The following is a 17,745-nucleotide window of genomic DNA, read 5'->3' as shown; positions in this document are numbered from 1 at the left end:
TGTGAAAAAAAAACATTTCATTTTATCATCTCGCATTTGCTGCGAGACGACAACAAACAGGCAGCTGCCGCTGTAACAGTGCAAGACATCAAAACAAAAATAGTGGTCAACAGATTATCTTTCTTTTTTTTTTTTTTTTTTTTTTTTTTCACGTTAGTACATTGCGTGTGTTGAAACAGTTTCTTCTGTATCAGTAATGAATAATATTGTTAATATCGGCAAGTTTGTGGCTATACCGTAGCCATGTCCATTTTAAGGGGACAGAAACACATGGCGGGCATGCTGCGAAAACTGCTTCGTTTGTCTTCACTACAATCCTAATACGGCATGTTTTCGCTAAGGGTAGGCAAATAGCTGTGTTATAAGCGCCGGCATATGAATACGGTACACTTCTTACATATCAATGTAAACGTGGCTACCCTCGTTGCTGCTTGCCATTTGTTGCATGCCCATGAGTGCAGACAAAAGAAATCAAAAGTTTTTTTTTTTTTTTAAGCAATCATGATAAAGCCTACAAATAATAAAGCCAAAGCAAGTTTGGTTGTAGATTTTTTTTTCTTGGAAGTGCAGAAAGTGACAGAAGGAATGAAATGGGCGCATCTGCTTAAGAATCTATTTGGTGTGTGCAGACCGCTTGGTAAGTCTTGGAGAGCCGTTCGCATAGCATTTGACACATGGTAGGCATGATCATCATCAGCTAGACTTGCCACACGGCATATCGCTGCGGCAAGTTCAGGTTGCATGATCATCATCAGCTAGACTTGCCACACGGCATATCGCTGCGGCAAGTTCAGGTTGCAATCATTATACGGTAAAGAAAAAATAATCGAATTTTGACGACAACATTGAGGGGTGCGATCATTACGTGAGCGCGATCATTATGCAAGTAAATGCGGTACTGAAACACAAATGGAGCATTATGGGCAGATAAGCAGTTTGCATGCTCAGAACTCGTTGGTGAGTGCAAATAATAGCAGATTAGCCATGAAAGTCTGGCTCCCTGAGTAATACAGTAAAACCCCATTGATACGTCTTTAAAGGTACCGTGGAAAAAATGTGCCAGCCGGGAAAATGTAACCATGAGGAAGTGCGCAAATCACCACAGCACAACTTCAGAAATAGTCCGAGTGGCTGTAACTGCAGTTATTAGATGTCTCGGTGCTTGTACTGTTACCAGAAGCAGCATATGTGTGCATGTATAATGAAGGGACACTTACGGTGTTCCATGACAGTGGCTCTTACCGCAATGTTTTGTGTACGTTTCGCTGCATAACACTGTTCCACTGGGCCGAAGCTGACTAAAGAGAACCAGCAATTGTGAAATGCAAATGAGACCCTTGCAGGCCCCAAAGTAAATGCAGACCTGTACTTGGCAGAATTGAGCCAGTGTGTGTGGTTCCCGGTAGGTTTAAAGTGATGTGCACTTTTTCAGGTGCTTCATCAATTGCTCTATGCATGCTTTCTCCCAATGTTGTGCAGTGCCTGCCTTGTGCAACTTTGTGCATTGCAAACTTCGGTCGCTTGTTGCAATGATAGCATGTTTCAATGAATTGGAAGCATGTTGCAACAAATTGGTAGTGTGTTGCAACGAATTAGTCGCTTTTTTCAGCATGCAAGAGTCAATTTCTCCTTGCACCATTATATTTATGTGGCGGCCACCTTCTAATGCAATGTAAGATGGGGGAATATTACAGAATGGGGCGCTGTATCAAGTAGGAACATTATACATAGCAGTCAGTGGGATTTAGGTTGGGACCACGAAAACATGATGTAGCAGCCAGGAAAACAACAGCGAGGAATGTATCAACGGTGTTCCACTGTATGTGGCGTGCTTCGCTACATAATTTCTCATGTCTTGGCTACTATGGCCGCTAGGATTAAATTTACTGTACAGGTGGCGATTTGAAGTGTTAGAAAACTATTAGAAAAATACTTATTTTACAAATAGTCACTATTCGACTTGAAGAATGAATTGAATAGGGCAATATTCAATGGCCTTGGCAAGGTTCGCTTTGCTAAAGATCTTGCATCCTTTCAAGTGGCCCGCGAAATCTTAGATGTGTGGATGGGGATAGCTATCATGGACTGTGTGACTGCTTATCACCCAGTAATCGCTGCGCAGATGCCAGTCACCTGGTTCTTAGGCACGAAATTGAGTGGAGAGGCCCAAGTGCTGGACAAAGAGTGAATAATACCCAGCGGGAGCATGCAATCGAATTCCCGTTTAACAATCGCCAGAAGCTTACCGAAGGGGCGGCGCGGATGAGCTGTGACGGGTAGACCACGCATGACAAAGGGGTGAGTGACGCTGTGCTTGAGCGGCTGATTTAAATTGTAGGGCCTCGTGACTTCAGGAAAGTCTTCAAGGCTGCTAGTGTACGGTCATGGAGGGATCAGTGTGCGGATGCCAGTGGGAGTGACAGCCAGCAGAACACTAAGAATGGAGAGGCGTGTCTTGCTGTCAGTCAGGCAGTGGCGGTGCATGCCGACATCGAGATGGAAATGGGTCAGTAAATATGAGCCGAGGACAGGCTGATTGACATCGGCTACGATGAACACTCACTGGAACGTGCACCGCAGGTCAAGGTCAAGGGGGAGGGACCGCAGACCATGCATTGCGATGGAGGTAGAGTTTCCCACATCTTGGAGGATGGCATTACACTGACCTCAGCACTCGTGTCTACAAGGAAGCACAGGCCAGAAATGTGATCCGTGACTAGGTTACGTGCTGCCGTCGTGATCTCGCAGTGTGTTTCCTGACCAGTTGCATGGGGACTTGCACTGGCGGGCATGGTGCTGGAAAGTTTGATGATACCAGCAAGTAGGCGAGCTTCAAGCGCTGCACAAGCGCCGGGGCCAATTGGGGAAGACGAACGGCGGCTAGGACATGAGGAGTAGTTGCACTGATTATGAGAGGACGTCCGTAGGGCATTGATGGAAACTGCAAGCTGGTTGATCCGGGACCCTAAGCAGGACATGACTGAGGACTTTGGTGTTGAAGAGAGGGCAGCAACCAAAGGGAAGTCACCTCATGGATTCGATCAGCACGCTAGGTGAGGCAGTTGAGGGTCAAGCCCCTGCAGTGGTCAAGACAAGGCGGGTGGACTATGGCGAGTGCTGCAGGAAGAGTTCCCTCAACAGCGTACCATTCGAGTCGACATTCCTTGTGTCAATATGCTTCACCCCCCCCACCCCACCTCCTCTTCTTTTTTTGATACAACTGATTTCGTGCAAAATTGAAATGGGCCATTCATTGGCCATTCTAACCATTCATTCTGCCAAAGGCAAGTTCAGGCCTTTGTTTCACCAGGGGTGTATTTAGCTCTGGTACAATGACCTGCACACTCGTGAAATGTATGAAGCATTCTTCATGCGTTGCAAGGAGCCATCATGTGTTAGCTCGCCATCAGTTGCCTTAACTGACAATGAGATTAGCTGTCTTCAAGACTGCGATTCAGTACTCTTGCTCTATTTTACCGCTAGGATGCACACACGGTTTGGAGGTTTTTAAAGCACCCTCTTTCCTCCAGGGGATGTACAGTAAAACGTCGGTGATATGACTCTCAAGGGGTCGCGTAAAATATTCATGTCACCAAAAACAAAAACAAATGAAATTAGCGTGTTAGAGAGCCAGAAACTAATTTTTAAAATTTATTCATGATGGAAGAAACCCCAGATGTCCTTCTGGGTTTTCTTCACCAGGTCGACCAGCAGCGAATTCTGGAAGTTGTATGCAAACTTGACAAAACTGGCTCCGCAAGAACATTGGTTACAGCACAGCGTGAGCCTCACGAGCAGCGATATGTGGGAAAGACTGCCAATTCCAGACCGTTTGCACTCATGCACTCAGTACAGTGTGCACAGTTCCTGCTGTGTTATCGGCTGTCTTGCTGGCCTCCCAGCGCACTGCAAGCATGAAGACTGTCCTCCTGCCAGCCTCCCTCGGCATGCTTGGTGCAGCCTCCTCGCCACTCTGTTGCCGGCGGTCGCAGTCGTCGCGGCTCGCTCATTCACCGTACTGTTTCCACTCAGTACAGTGCACGCAGTTGCTGCTGTATTATTGGCTGCCTTGCCGGCCTCTCTGCGCGCTGCGAACATTGAAACAGTCCGCCTGCTGACCCTCCTCGGCGTGCTTGGCACAGCCTCCTCGCCACTCTGCTTTCTGGCGGTCGCGGCTCTCTCATTTGTATCACCCAAACCGATGTGGGGGAGCGTTCGGGACATCCGAAATGTGACTCGTAGTATACAGTGGACTTTGGCTGGGGAATTGTATGAATTCGTTTCACCCCGAAATTCCTATCAGCCATTACCGTATCACCGAGGTTTCATTGTATATTTGTACACCAAGTAAATGCACCTGTTGGTAGTCGGCGCTCGTCCTGTCTGGTCTTTCTTGTCCTGTTTTTGTTGTGCTGTTTTTTCGCCGTAAAGCAGTGCAAACAAGCTCATGTTCAGACCTCTTTAAAGAAATGGGGAGTGTAGATTTCTTGATTAAACAAAGGCAAGTCGATACATTTGATAATTCTATGTTCTGTTAATTTTGACATTTTTTGCAGTCGCTTGATATCCGAATCAATGGGGTTGTGCACTAGAACCACATTGATACGATCCCGTTACATACGAATTCCTAGCTCCAACATTTGCGATTGAGTGCACAAAAAATGACAGGTTCGTATGTTCCCGGAAAACACTATTTTTTTGCACCAACGTTCAGTAGATTGCGAAACTGAGATCATGTGTTACGTTCTCCGGCTGCTAGATCCCGTGTAAAAAAGAAAATGCGCAGGCTCCGCAAGATCGTGAACAGAACGCCGCCGCACACTTAGTTTCTTATTCAGGTACCAGCAAATCTTCTCCGGGGTCATCACATGCCGCATTCACAGCTGTCACTGCCAAACCTATCGTGATAGGCTTCTTCACTTATCTGTTTTACAGCGTGTAGCACATAGTGCCGTTGGTAGTGTACTGCACGCTTTTAGTAACTGATGATCCGAACGCGTCGCTGTTCCCTGCTGCAGGTGGCACGACGGGAGTGTCATGTTTCATTTCACTGGCATCCGGCATTGCCCGCCAGCCTGATTTCGTTTGAGTTTCTCGTCGCCGTCTAAAAGCACTATGCAATAGAAAAACAACAAACAGTGTCTTACCAAAGCTCCACCAGCTCGACACGCACCATCGGCATCTCATTTCTCATGTGCAACGATTTGCACACTGCTTTGCATTACGTAGATGTCAACTACAGTTGAGTCTGTACATTTTCTTGGTTAGGATGTTTTGCAGCAAAGCTTTATATGGCTAGGGTTCCATGTATATCTTGTGTTTGTGTGTCAGCAATAAAAAAAAGATGAGCTTAAGCCGATCCCGGAGATAGTGCAATACCGGTCCAACCCACGGCAGAGGTGAAGCAGGCTTCAAGCACTCCACCCCTAATTGTGTGATATCCACTGTGTATATATCTCCAGGCACACCCAAGTGTGATATCGAGAAGTTCATGACCATGTACTTTGCATGGGTTAGCCGTGATGACCCTACTTCTGTGGTCATCGTTGGAGACTTCAATGTGGACGCTTCAAAACCAGACAAGAAATGGTTCACTCAGTTTTAACTTTGGCCAAGGATCTGTCTAAGGTTGTAATCAAACCAAACAGTGTATATCACAAAGCTGTCGTCACTACCATTACCAAATGATGTTAAATTAATACATGTAGCCTTTTCTAACCCTGTCTGATGTGATGTGCTACAGCTTTGCTGGTCATCCACCTTTGCAGAGTGGAATGGTTCCTCAGTTTTTTTTTTCTCATATTTCTTTTTCCAGAACGTGTGAACAAAGTTCTACTGTACGGTTTGTGCATTTGTAAACAAGTAAGAAGCGTCCAGATTCTGACACATGGCTGTGACGTGCACTTTTATTCTTGCAGGAGGAGAAAAAGGATGAGAAGAAGGATAAGAAAGAGGACAAGGAGGAAAAGACGGCTGGGTCAGTGGACTTGTCCAGCCAGCAGAGTGTCGCTGTCTTGGGCATTGCACTGATTGCCATGGGAGAAGAGATTGGCTCAGAGATGGCCTTCAGGGCATTTGGCCATTTGGTGAGCATTTTACCGTCTTATATAATTAAATGTGAAAGCATTTCTTTGGCTGCCCTACCCCACTTTCACCTGTCTATGTTGGCTCGATATGAAGACAGCGTCATAAGAATTAAGAAAATCTAGCCCCTATGAACAATCGAACCCAGGCCTGCAGTATGTTTGTGAAAGTTGCCAATATGCAGATGTAGCTGTCAGGATTGAATAGTTAAGGGTGTGTGAATATTCGAAAGCTTCAAAAAACGAATTGAATATTGCCTTAATTGACTCTGCCTTCAAATTGAATAGCTGTCTTGTTAATACGAATATTTTTCTAATAGCTTTCAGATATTCCAAATTGCCAACTGTGCGCGATTAAGCAGGAAATTGGAGCAAAAGTGTGATAAAGTTTGTCATGATGACCATAAGATACATAAAACACAAGAAGTTAGACCTAGTGGAACACACACCCGCCGTGGTTGCTCAGTGGATATGGTGTTGGGCTGCTGAGCACAAGGTCGCGGGATTGAATCCCGGCCACGGCAGCCGCATTTTGATGGGGGCGAAATGCGAAAACACCCATGTACTTAGATTTAGGTGCACGTTAAAGAACCCCAGGTGGTCTAAATTTCCGGAGTCCCCCACTATAGTGTGCCTCATAATCAGATCGTGGTTTTGGCACGAAATACCCCATAATTTATAATTTTTTATTTAGTGGAACACAGTATAGTTGACTTCTGTTCATTTGACCCTGCTGGGACCGACAGAATTGATCGAATTATCTGGCGGGTCAAATTAAACGAGATAAAGAAGAAAAAACTGAAAACACACTGCTGATTAATTTGGTAGCATTTGCCCAAATATAACGCCCCTGTATAAAACGCGCACACGCTTTTTATGTGACCAAATTAAGAAACTACTGTAGAAAAGACAAAAGTTCCTAAACAAAGTAGAAATCTAACACCCACCCGATCTTTTAGCAAGAAAAATGGGCAAGGGTCTTATTCATGTTGCACAATGACGGTTGGTTTTTCTAAAGTTGGCTTCGCGGCTCTACAACAGCGGTATGCGGTAAAGCATCTGAATTCCACGATTGCAGTTTTGGTTTCACATCTGATTTCACGGTGCAGGCAATTTTTGGTTAAATTTTCTTGGAAAATATTAAGACCCACTTTAGAATCTGGTAAACACCATAAGTACATCGTGAGTTCCTCTTGTCGCTTGAATATCTTCTGAGAGCAGGCTGAAAATAGACAATTTCGACAAGAGATTATGTGTGTTCACCGTCCCCTAAGCTCCGCTGAGACATGCTGCCACTAAAGCGGCTGCTATAGGAGTCACCATAGCGGTCAGGCATGTGCATACTGACTGGTAAAGTTAGAATCATCTGGTGAACACCAATTTTAGGATCGGAATTACGAAAGTTTGGGCCCGTAGAAATGCACAATGCAAGGCCAGGACCTTTGGTTGGGATTGAATTAACCGAAAAATTGGAACAAACTGGAGTCCAACTAATGGAAACCTATTGTAAGCTTCTCAGGGAGCCAGAATTTCCAGCTAAACCATTACTGCTTCACTAATGAATCCCAAAGTATGCAAATACAGTCAATGACTGATTTTCTGGACGCCTGATTTTTCGAACATACCCTTTAATTCAGATGCCTTTGTGGCACTGCCACGTACCCAATAGGGCCAATGTATAAGGAACTTTGAAATTTCAGGTGTCGTTTGCCATTTGATTTTTCGGACTTTTTGTCATGACCACAGGTCCGAAACAACATTATGCAAAGCTGCCGCCGCCATCATTTTGATTACCGTATCTGCACAATTTTTCCGCGCCACCGATTGTAACGTGCAGTTATATTATTGCCCAAATATGAACAAAAAAAAAATAACCTAGTGCAGATTCTACCGCACACATCAAGTAACGAAACTTTAGTAGACGTGTACCTTATTGAAACAATATCATGGAACATACAAAGGCAAACAGACACGCCCACAGCTGAATCTTAGCAGCTAGGGGCTATCAGAAGTCCACCGACACCACCTTTTCGCTGTCTACTGACCACAGAAAGTCCTCTTCAGTTCCATTTATTGCATTAGAAATGCTAAACTTCTGGAGGCTCGTGCAGTCATCGCCTGTGGGAGGGCATTCCACGCACCATGGACCTTGTGATGTCTCCGAGGATCACTTTCATCAGACAACTGTACGGTGGAAATGTGGCTTGCTGCATTGCATTGAGCTTTTTTTTACTAATAATCGGGTTTCTTTTTTTATTTTGAATAGAATTAATTACGATTGCAATGCACATGCAAATTTGAACGCACCTTTTATTCAATAAGGGTGCACGTTAGAATCGTGCAGTTACGGTATCTGGCAGCCTCAAACCAGCACCCTTGCAAGCCAATGCACTGGCAGCCATAGCCACTGTGGCCATCATAACCATTTGTGTTTGGCCGCATGGTGTTCGATGCCATGGTTATGTGCTCATTCTGTGCTTTTGTGCACTCTGCGACACTAGGCCTAGCTGCTTTCCACGTTTGCTACGAAGCTTTGTGCTGTTTGTTACCATGTTTATGATAGGAAGGATTTGCTGCTGTCAGCAATGGTGTCGACTCCGCCTTCATTATCCTCGCCGATGGCTTCGAAGTGTGGAAAGCATGGCAAAGGCCTTGAAAACACTGCACAATGCAGATTTTTTTTAAAGCCAGCTTCACTGTAATACAGCAGTGTTATGCGTTCAAGCACACACAATACATTACGGTGAAGCATACCAAGAGTGGAAAGGAGCCACTGTCATGAGACACAGTATGTGTTCTTAAATTATACACGTGTGCACCTGTCGTTCCCTGTCACTGTATGAGCACTGAGCCACCTACTAAGTGTGCTGGCAGACCTCCAGAGCTATTTCAAACATGGCTGTGGCGATTTGAGCCCTTGAGGGCAATAAAAGGCATGCATTCGTTTTTTTCTTCGCGGTTCCTTAGGAGTCCAAAAAGTTGAGACGTTGCCTGTAAACTGCTTATCTGCTTGTTATTCTTTTTGTGCTTTTAATAAACAATGCTTCACAATGTGCACTATATTGACAGAAACTTGCTAACATTGTCAGTATGCTAGGATGTTAAACTCATTTTATGTTGATGGTAAAAATGACTGATTGTTATTTAAAAAGTATTCGTTATGCAACTCTGTGCCCTTGCTTTAGAACATGAATCTTATATAACTTGGTTGTAGTGACCGGATGAATGTTAAATCTTACTTTATAAAATTTTCCATCACGACTTCATGTTGTAAATGTTAAATTTGTTACTCTATAGATGGTCCTGCCTGATGTCGTTTTATGCTTGCTTTTTTTCCAATGCCTTCAGCTTCGCTATGGAGAGCCTGTGATCAAAAGAGCAGTGCCCCTGGCATTGGCTCTCATCTCAGTGTCAAACCCTCGGTTGAACATTCTTGAGACTCTCAGCAAGTTCTCACATGACAGCGACAATGAGGTGGCCCACAATGCTATCTTTGGACTTGGAATTGTTGGTGCTGGTGAGACACTTTTTCATTGTTTTCAACTTTGCGGGCAGCAGTCATCAAATTTCACTACATTGTTACATTTTTGGTAGGCAATCTTTGAAAGCATTAACCGAGTTGCACTCAATAGCGAATTATTATAAGAAATTTCAATTATCAATTACCCATGAAAAAAATATCAGTGCACCATTTCCAGTAAAGTTCAAACTTACAACTTTTTTTTGGTGGTTACTTTCCTGGAATATCATGTTCATATGCTACAAAGTGAGTATGGGAACAGTCCAGTGGCTTTATCATGAATGTTTAGCATTTGAAACTCTAAGGACTTTTAATATACTGATTACCTACAGCGCTCTACCGTAACCCGATAAATGAAACAAGCAGCTGTCTGCCATATTTTGTGCATATAACCCGCACCAAAATTGCAAGAAATTTATTTAACTGTAAAGTGGTGGTACAGGTTCTCGTATTTACTCGATTCTAAGCACCCCCTTTTTTTCATGATCGCGATGCCCAAAGTGAGGGGGGGGTGCTTAGATTCGAAAAATCTAGAATGACCCGCCTCCCTCTTTTTGCTGCGACATCACGACGAGATGGGTGTGAGAAATAACATTTTATTTTGCAAACATCCAAAGAAAAATCGGTGAAGACAGTGAACCCACCGCTTTTGTCGGATGCTCAGTCACTATCACTGCCACTCACGAGTCCGCGCGGCTCTGCAGTCCGGCTGTGCGGCAAGATTGCGCCGCGGACGCCATTCCACCTCGGGACTCAATGACAGAGCAAGCAAGCGCGCTTGGCGGCCTTGGCTGCGCGCTCTTCCTAACAAATAGGGGGGTGCGTAGATTCGCATGCAAACTTCTCTCCCAATTTTTTCGCTAAACTAGAGGGGGGTGCTTAGAATCGTGAAAATACGGTATATGTGAATTTCACCTAATGTGTGGCTTCACAGCAATGCGCGCCGCCCTGCCATGAAGCCACACCTCAAGGCAAAGTTCGCTACCACTTAACATTTGGTTATTTCCGAGGAAACCCCGCCTTCTCCTCACCCCTGCATGTTGAAGCTTCTTTCTCTCCTCTTTCAAGATTGTGCGTTCTCCTCCTCTTTATGGGTCGCCATTTTGAATTTAGTAGGTGAATAGAGCATGCGGCATCGGCAAACTTATACGTCACCCATTCCTGTGGCATTCCCTCTGTCCACGCAAAGCTCTTTGTGATATAGCAGTGAGCCAAATCACCGTTGGGGTTTTCGGCTTGGTCACATTTGCTCCGTTGCCTTTGCCCATATGACAGCTTCTCCGTGCCAGCTGCAAAGGGATCTGATTCACGTCACATATCATGTGGCTGATTTGTCCACGTTTGGTGTACGAATCCAGCTTTGTCAGCATTGCTGAACAATCGAGTAACCATGCTGCTAGCCATAGAAATGACATGGCCTAGTTATGCATCTGCAAATGGAGACTGTTTTTCCAAAGATTTGACCGTTGTATGTAGTTATCTTCGCAGATTATACATGCTTTCTTTTTTTCCTTGTGTTACTGTAATTGGGAATGTGGATTTACATGATTGCGGATTATACAAGCAAAAATATGGTGTAATCAATGTGCTCATGTCCTTTAATATTTTTTTTTTCCATGGCAGTAAAGGACAGTTCCATCAAATTACTCTGTTGCAGTATCATTTTGTTCTGGTTAGCATGCTCTTGCAGTTTCAAACTCTGCCAAGAGCCATGTGTGTTCCTACTGAAATTGTGCGAAAACGTGGGTACAGCTATGTCATGTATTCGCCGTTTGTATGCACTTGTCACCTGCCACTTCACTGCTGGTGCCGCTGGTTTCAGCTATACTATTAGTATGCCATCATCTGCATTAGCATCTAGCTCAACAGATCCAAAACTTCCTTAATACAAGGTAAAGAAGCCATGAACATCCCCAAAGCATGACAGAGCAGGTGCTTTGAGTTTGGAAATTACTTTATGCGAAACAAACTGTCGTTTCAAAATACTCTTGTTGCATTGCTGTCATGTGTACTGCAAGTTCTGTTTATGCTTTGTCTCAAGCGCATTTGTATTTTGCACTGCCATTTAAACGAGCATGTGAAAGGTTACACATTCTGATTGTAGTTTGCGTCTTGCTGTGCAGGCACCAATAATGCCCGGCTGGCTGCCATGCTGCGACAGCTGGCACAGTACCATGCCAAGGACCCGAACCACCTGTTCATGGTGCGGTTAGCGCAGGGTCTGGCACACATGGGCAAGGGCACCCTCACCCTGGGCCCCTACCACAGTGACCGGCAGCTCATGAGCCCTGTGGCCACCGCAGGACTGCTCACCACCTTGCTGGCCTTCCTCGACGTCAAAAACAGTGAGTGCTGCTGCTCCACTACCAACCTGTAACCTGTGTTGACTGTGTACACGCCTGCTACAGTGCATTAGAGATGTACAGCTGAGGTGGTTATGGTGGCAGTAGAGCAGTATGGGTGCGCTGAAGCTTTCTGGTGCTGGCGCACATTTTCAGTAGTCTAGACCTGATGAACTGAAGTTCCACATGGCTGAATGGTGGTCTTGCTGGTTTTGAAGATCACATTTGTGAGGGACAAGGGGCAAGGCATAAGGAAATCAACTTTTTTTGTTGCCTTATGACGGGAAACTGTGGTACGAGCACTGCTCTAGAATAGTTGATGATAAACTCCTCTGTTTCTGTTGCTTAAAACATAGTCACCCTCAAAAGCTAAACATGGATGTGTCCATCACTGGCACTTCTATGCTGGCCTTCATTGAATGCACCCTTTTGCTGTTTTTCATTAATGCAGCATGTAATGTGTGCGATGTGTGACCATGTCTCCCTGCAGTCATCCTGGGCAAGTCCCACTACCTGCTGTACTGCCTTGTCACGGCCATCCAGCCTCGCATGTTAGTCACATTCAACGAGAAGCTGGAGCCACTGCCTGTTCCTGTCCGAGTCGGACAGGTGAGCATTCTTCTATGTGTACTGCTTCAGCACATATGAATGAAGTTTTGCAGCGATTCTCCTTCTGCAGTGGTGTCTGGACCATATTGCAAGTTTCATGTTGATAGTGCTGTCATCACAGACCCAGCCTGCTTTGTATTCCAGCCTGATTTATGACCCAGCCTGCTTTGCTTTGTATGTAACAGTGTTAGCACGTCCCTTCTCAGCCATTATGCTGTGCAAGTAAGGCTGCAGTTGGGGCCATTTGGTTATACATTGTCTTGGGTCAGCACACCTTTTTGCACACAACTTTAAAACGGGACTGAACACGCACCACACTTGTGCGCTCTGTGTGGTGTGTGGTCCGTCCCATGTGTAGCCTGCTGAGATTTTTTGTTAGAACTTTCACCTGGTCACCCAAGCACTGTGCACTCACAGCAAGCATACATTTCAGCCTATTATATGCAGTGAAGTTTTTCATTACATGTAGCACTCCTTCAGAAAAGTACTTGGGCCGCTAAGCATATGTAACTTGACCCAAGTCAGCTCTGTGCAGTCAGTTAAGCTTTGTATACAAAGAAGCCCAAAGCTCTGACAGGCAAGTCTCTTTCCACAGGTATGGATTGCCTAGAGCACCACAACATTACCATTGCACTACTCAGGCATATTTCTGGCTGGCTTAACGATTTTTGAAACTTTTGTTTTAAGAATTTGGAGTACACTTAAGCTTTGAACGCGATAGCACTGAAAGACCCCTGACTACTCCTCATGCTTCCCGGCAGCTGCAGCTTATGTAACTGCAATGTTTACTGGGCAATGCTGGCAGCGTACACTATGCATGAAAGCAAGCTGTGTAGTGGAAACGCGGCCTCTCGTGTGGGCCATGATGCAGCGTAGGCAAGTGTCATCTGGAGGTGTTGCAAGGAACCGGGCATGCCATACCGTGGCGTCCAAGATTTGCACGCGCCAGCATGCACAAATCTTGGACGCCATGGCCAGTCTATGAATGGTAGAAACACTGAAAAAGAAGTTCTTTGAGTTTTCGCGTAACAGCATTATGTTTTCCCATATATTCAGATTACAATCTGATGCCATCATGTCTGCAGGCTATGTGTAAGTCGTGCTTTACGATTTTCCTGACGTATTTTACTTTGAAAAATTCAATTAGTTCAGTAACTTCTTTGCGCTAGACGGAGGGAGGATCTGCATGGTTGGGTATGCGTGGTTGGGTTTGCATGGTTTGGAATGATTTTTGCCAAAACGACGCTGGACGGCAATGCTGGATTTTCTGCGACGCAGGGCCCTTAACGCTATCGCGTTAAAACTCGCAGCCTAAATAAGAAACCTGCTCCAGACAGTCTTTAGAATTCAAATTTCTTTTTCGTTTTTTGTAGTGCAACAAAATTAAAATTGATTCATGTTCGTTCAAAGGTTACCATGTGATGGCGTTTCTGTATCGCATTTAGTAATTGAATAGAGCAAATACCGTATTTTTTATTCGGTGGCAAAACAAGGCAGCCATGCTGACTTTTCAGTGCCTCCAGGTAGCAAAAGCGCAACCTTTGAGATTTATCGGCTGTCTCCGAGACGCTGCCATCTGTGGGGCGTCGCCATTTATTTCATCCAGTAGGTGACGCGCTACAGGAATAGCCAAGAATAGCCAGAGCCAGTACATGCGCGTACTGTAGTTCAATAAAGGCAAGTACCACCAAAAATATTTATGAAAAAAGATGTCATTTTCTCCGTGCAATGGCTGCACCCATAATCTCGGGGGAAAAACCTGCGGCCATTACACTAGTGCATACAGTAATAGTTGACCTCGAGCTAAAGCTTCCACTTAACACTGAGTAGTCCAACTGCACTTATTTGCTGCTAGGATAGACATGCGTGCATCTTTGAATCAATCAGTTAATCAGTGTGGCTAAAAAGTGGTGTCTGTTTTCTCTGGCAACGCAGGCTGTCGATGTGGTGGGACAGGCCGGAAAGCCCAAGACCATCACAGGTTTCCAGACACACACAACTCCAGTCCTGCTGGCCTATGGAGAGCGAGCAGAACTTGCCACTGAGGAGTGTATCCTTTTATGAAGTTTCTGTTCTCAAGCCATTGATTGAATATCTGATGAGCTACTCTATGTACAGTTCTTTGATTACGGATCAGGGCCTCTCAAGGTAAGTCTAGGTGAAAGTAAAGGGTTTGCAGGCAACATTTCTTGTACTCTGCTAGCATCGTCATTCCGTAAGTTTTGCCACCTGTACCTCTCCACTTATCATTGAGCATCTGCTGTTAAGAAACAGTATGCATTTGCTCTTTTAAAGTTGAACTTCAGTATAGTGAAGTAATATTTCCAGCAAAAACAAAAAAAAAAACTTTAAAAATTTGGTCAAGTCTAGGCTCTTAGGCCTCAGCAACAATATTTTCCTGGTATAGTCCTTGGTAAATGGCAACTTCTAAGCATTTATGAATCCCCCCAAGCAATTTGATCAACAATTGTGGAATCAAAGGCGCTGTTCAATCATTTGCACACACAGCATTTCACTTGTGCATGATCAATTCCATGATGGGTAATGTTATTTTCTATTTTTTGCCGCTAATGTCGCAAGAGACATTCAAGTGTAGCAGGTGTCTTAATACTAGCTTTCTCTGCTACACTGCCCATTGTGTCTTTCTTTCCTACACTGACACATTGCTACTGACATCACATTTCTGACATCTTTTTTTAGATTAAATTAATGTACAAGTCTTCCTAGTACTAGAAAAAATACTGGCAAATGTCAGAGCACCCTAAATAATTTACTATACCGTGGAACCCCGGTTATACGTCCCCCGGTTTTGTTGCAACCCGGGTTTTACGACGGATTAGCGCAGTCCCGGCAAAGTCCCCATAGAAGCAATGCATTAAAAACCCCGGTTATACGACGCAATTTTCTGCCTGACCCGCATTATATGACGACCCTCGCGAAGCGCGGGACGGAACGGCGGACGAAAGAAAAGTGCCGCAGGTCTCTTTCCTCGCTCCGTTTCTCTCCCCCCCAACAGCAGCCACCCGCGACGCCCGCTGTGCTGAAATAGAGCCTTTTCTTCTCCACAATCACTTTCTCCCTTTCTTCTCGGCAGCGTCGCTTTAGGGAAGCGTTTCTCTCCTTCCAGTTTCCCAGCAGCAGATCGCCGACAGGGTACCTCAGAGAAGCTTAGGTTTATCGTACTTGTTCTTCGTCATAATCCTAGCGACCAGTGTTTAGCGGAGGTGTTGAATTGTGTGGAGCAAGGCGACGCATGATGTCCCAAAAGTGAACAGTTCTGTGGCTTGGCGATAAGCTGAATATAATCAAGGAAGCGGAAAAGCGGCATGGAGCCACGAAAGCCAGCATTGCCCGGGACTTTAAAGGGACACTAAAGCGAAACAGCAAAGCAGTTTAGACTAATAAAGCATTGTTTGAGGACACTGCAGGCAGTCATTTCAAAATAATAGTTTGTTTATTAGATGAGAAAATGAAGGTTGAAGTATCAGTATTTCAATTTCGCGCCAAAACCCCGACGCCGGTACGTCAGTGTGACGTCAGGAATTCCAAAGTATGTTTTCGGATTTGGGCCGCGTCGGCTGAGTAAAGGTTCCCGAAACTTGCAGTGTTGAATATTTGGTTCCTTTAGAACACAATGTAGTCAATCTGTATGGCTATATAATTAAATAGGCCCTAGAAGACGCCACCAAAATTCATGACGTCACAGTGACCAGGTGCGAGAACTTCAAAGGACGTCGCCGCCCGTCTTTTGTTCTTGCGCTTTTTCTGGCTTACCAAGCGTCTTATCGTGGTAAGAGTGGTGTTTTTGGTGTAGTAGAGAGGCAATTTACTGATCCAGAAGAACTCATTTTTCTCTTTAGTGTCCCTTTAACCCTTTCGCTGTAGGACCTTTCTGGCCGTGACGCACCCCCAGTGTCGGCTTGGTTTCAGGGAACGAGCATAACAGGGAATGAACATAGCAATTTATTTTTTATTATGATTGGTATACAAATAACATAGTCAATGCAATATGCACATTTCAGTGTTCTGCAGCTGCTGTTAGTGAACATCATCATCATCATCAGCCTGACTATAAGATCCGTTCAACATCCGAATCTGACGATGCGGAACCCTCTTCCTCGCATGCGACTCGGACAGTCGGAGTCCGAATCCGAGCTCGGCTCGTATTCTAAATCGGAATTGAGCCACCGCTCCAATGAGCAGACGAAGGTCCCGCGCGCAGGGAGGATGCGCTTTCAGTCGCCCGCACAACGGAGAGAAATGGGACGTTGCGTGATCAAGAAGACAGAGGGAGATGGAAAAAGGCTAAACGAAGTTCGAAGGGCTTTACGTTTACTGCTGCAAGCCGGAAGCGAGGGTGCGGCGAGAGAGCGAAAGCAGCAATCGAGTCACTCTTTTCGGAGAGGCAACGGCACGTGCACCTGAACTTGACGCGCCGTAGCAGTCACACCAACAGAAGAAAGATAAAAACCTTCAAACCAGCGGAGATGGCAGAACAACCCTTGAACCCATAACCACACACACGCGACGCATGATCCAGCGAACGCGGAGCCACCGCGCCACTCAGCAAAGAGAAAGTGGGGAGTGGTAGTCGCACTGTACGCTTCAATACATGGGTTACACAGGTCGGGGCGAATATACGAACTTGTAGAGAGAGTCAACAGATGGCGTGGCCAATCCAGGAGCGCCAGCTTTGCGCTAAGGCGCTAAATTTTGAACGCACGATAGAGAACATACCGGTACGTCAGTGACACTGTGGGGGGGAAGCGCGATGACGTACCGGTACGTCCGTGACAGCGAAAGGGTTAAAATACCCGAATCTTCGCTCAAGACGATCCTGGCAAACAAAGCGGTGATATTGCAGAATGCCAACAAGTTCGGGCTCAAGCGGAAAGCGGCAAAAGAAGGACAGTATGAGAAGTTAGAAAAAGTTCTCGTCAAGTGGCTGCATCAAGCACGGAGCTCTGCAATCAACGTTGACGGCGCCATTCTAAAGAAAAGGTGGACCTTGTGGCATTGCGTCTGAGCATGGACTACTTTCAAGCATTGAACAGGTTGCTGGATCGCTTTAAAAAACGAAACAGAATTGTGTACAGCCGCTCCTGTGGAGAAAGCACTTCCGTGGACGTTTCGATGATGAACGAGTGAATGGAGTTGCTGCCGGAGATGATTGCTGCATACAAGCCTTGCG

At 45.4% G+C, this 17,745-nt stretch overlaps 1 protein-coding gene across 1 annotated transcript in view; it reads left to right on the top strand.

Annotated features, from left to right (window-relative positions):
• The window catches only part of Rpn1 (regulatory particle non-ATPase 1), a 58,656-nt gene that overhangs the window by 38,222 nt on the left and 2,689 nt on the right, over positions 1-17,745 (top strand). Inside the window, exons 16-20 of the mRNA XM_050186068.3 lie at positions 5,919-6,086; positions 9,432-9,600; positions 11,727-11,948; positions 12,436-12,554; positions 14,490-14,604. Coding sequence (XP_050042025.1) covers positions 5,919-6,086; positions 9,432-9,600; positions 11,727-11,948; positions 12,436-12,554; positions 14,490-14,604 — 793 coding nt within the window. The remainder of the gene's footprint in view (positions 1-5,918; positions 6,087-9,431; positions 9,601-11,726; positions 11,949-12,435; positions 12,555-14,489; positions 14,605-17,745) is intronic.

Source organism: Dermacentor andersoni, chromosome 11 (assembly GCF_023375885.2).
Source record: "Dermacentor andersoni chromosome 11, qqDerAnde1_hic_scaffold, whole genome shotgun sequence".
Taxonomy (NCBI): Eukaryota; Metazoa; Arthropoda; class Arachnida; order Ixodida; family Ixodidae; genus Dermacentor; species Dermacentor andersoni.
The sequence above is the reverse complement of the archived record's forward strand: the minus strand, read 5'-3'. Positions and strand labels throughout refer to the sequence as shown.